The 872-nt window shown below is 38.8% G+C and overlaps 1 protein-coding gene across 1 annotated transcript; it reads right to left on the bottom strand.

Moving 5' to 3' along the window:
- Positions 1-234: 234 nt before the first annotated feature.
- LOC118734778 lies at positions 235-866 on the bottom strand. Its single transcript, XM_036464464.1, has 2 exons — positions 756-866; positions 235-703 (listed from the first exon to the last, which is right to left on the bottom strand). The coding sequence occupies exons 1-2, from the start codon at positions 831-833 to the stop codon at positions 299-301; spliced, it is 483 nt and encodes a 160-aa protein (XP_036320357.1). The 5' UTR covers positions 834-866; the 3' UTR covers positions 235-298.
- Positions 867-872: the final 6 nt, after the last annotated feature.

The following is an 872-nucleotide window of genomic DNA, read 5'->3' as shown; positions in this document are numbered from 1 at the left end:
TTCCACGCGTTTTATAAACAAAAAATTAACGTTTTGTAAGCTTATGGCCTTATTCATAAAAAATAAAGTAGGTTTAAAGAGCTTTATAAATTGACGTTTTCATACATTTTTCAATTTATAAACCTTTTGTAAAGCTACTTTATTTTTTATGAATAATGCCATTAATGTTTATAATTGTAAACTTAAAAAAAGGTTTATTTAAGGTTTATTTTGCTCGTTGGAAATGATACAAACCATGGATGACAAGAAAAATCTATTTTAATACAAACATTCGTTGTTTTCAATGAAATTAGTGTATTTATTTATTTCTTGACAACTTTTCTAACCTTCGTTGCTCTACCTCCACACTCTTTTGTTGGAAATCCTTTTGAAGTTCCAGTTGTTCTTCCAAAAGTTCTGCAGCACTTGTGTCGGCTCGCTTCTGGACAGTTGGAGCACGTCTCGGGAGGAATGGACTGCAGTTCCCCGACAACATGGATACGTCGGGATCGGCCTCGCAACTTCCTACGCCGGCAGAAGGTAGTCCAACACTTACCGTACCTGTGATGCCGTGCGTGCTGGTCTCTAAAGCTGTCATCTTAATGACTTCCTCTTCCAATTCATTGAAATGGTGCTGCCTATTTCGTCCTCCGCCTGTTGCTGCCTGCTCCTTCTTGTTTTCGGATAGCTTCCTCTTTATGTAGGCCTTCCAATCTAACCACAACTGAAATAAATATATGATATACGAAATTATAACACATGCAGCAATTCATTACTTTTTTCCAGCTCGACACGTCTTTGGTTGGTGGGCCCAGACTATTCAGCTCCTTCGCCACACTTTGCCAGAACTCCATTACCTCTTCCTTGGAGCATTTTGAGAAACCCTGGGCGAT

This window comes from Rhagoletis pomonella, unplaced genomic scaffold (genome assembly GCF_013731165.1).
Source record: "Rhagoletis pomonella isolate Grant_MI unplaced genomic scaffold, Rhpom_1.0 Rhpom_scaffold_00002, whole genome shotgun sequence".
NCBI classification, from domain to species: Eukaryota; Metazoa; Arthropoda; class Insecta; order Diptera; family Tephritidae; genus Rhagoletis; species Rhagoletis pomonella.
Note: the sequence above shows the minus strand (reverse complement) of the source record. Positions and strands in the feature narration are given on the sequence as shown.

Excerpts from the sequence above, each read along its gene's own strand:
- LOC118734778 (XM_036464464.1), bottom strand. The coding sequence starts at position 833 with ATGGAGTTCTGGCAAAGTGTGGCGAAGGAGCTGAATAGTCTGGGCCCA. Across the intron at positions 704-755 it reads ACGTGTCGAGCTGGAAAAAA|TTGTGGTTAGATTGGAAGGC; the intron begins GTAATGAATTGC and ends TATTTATTTCAG.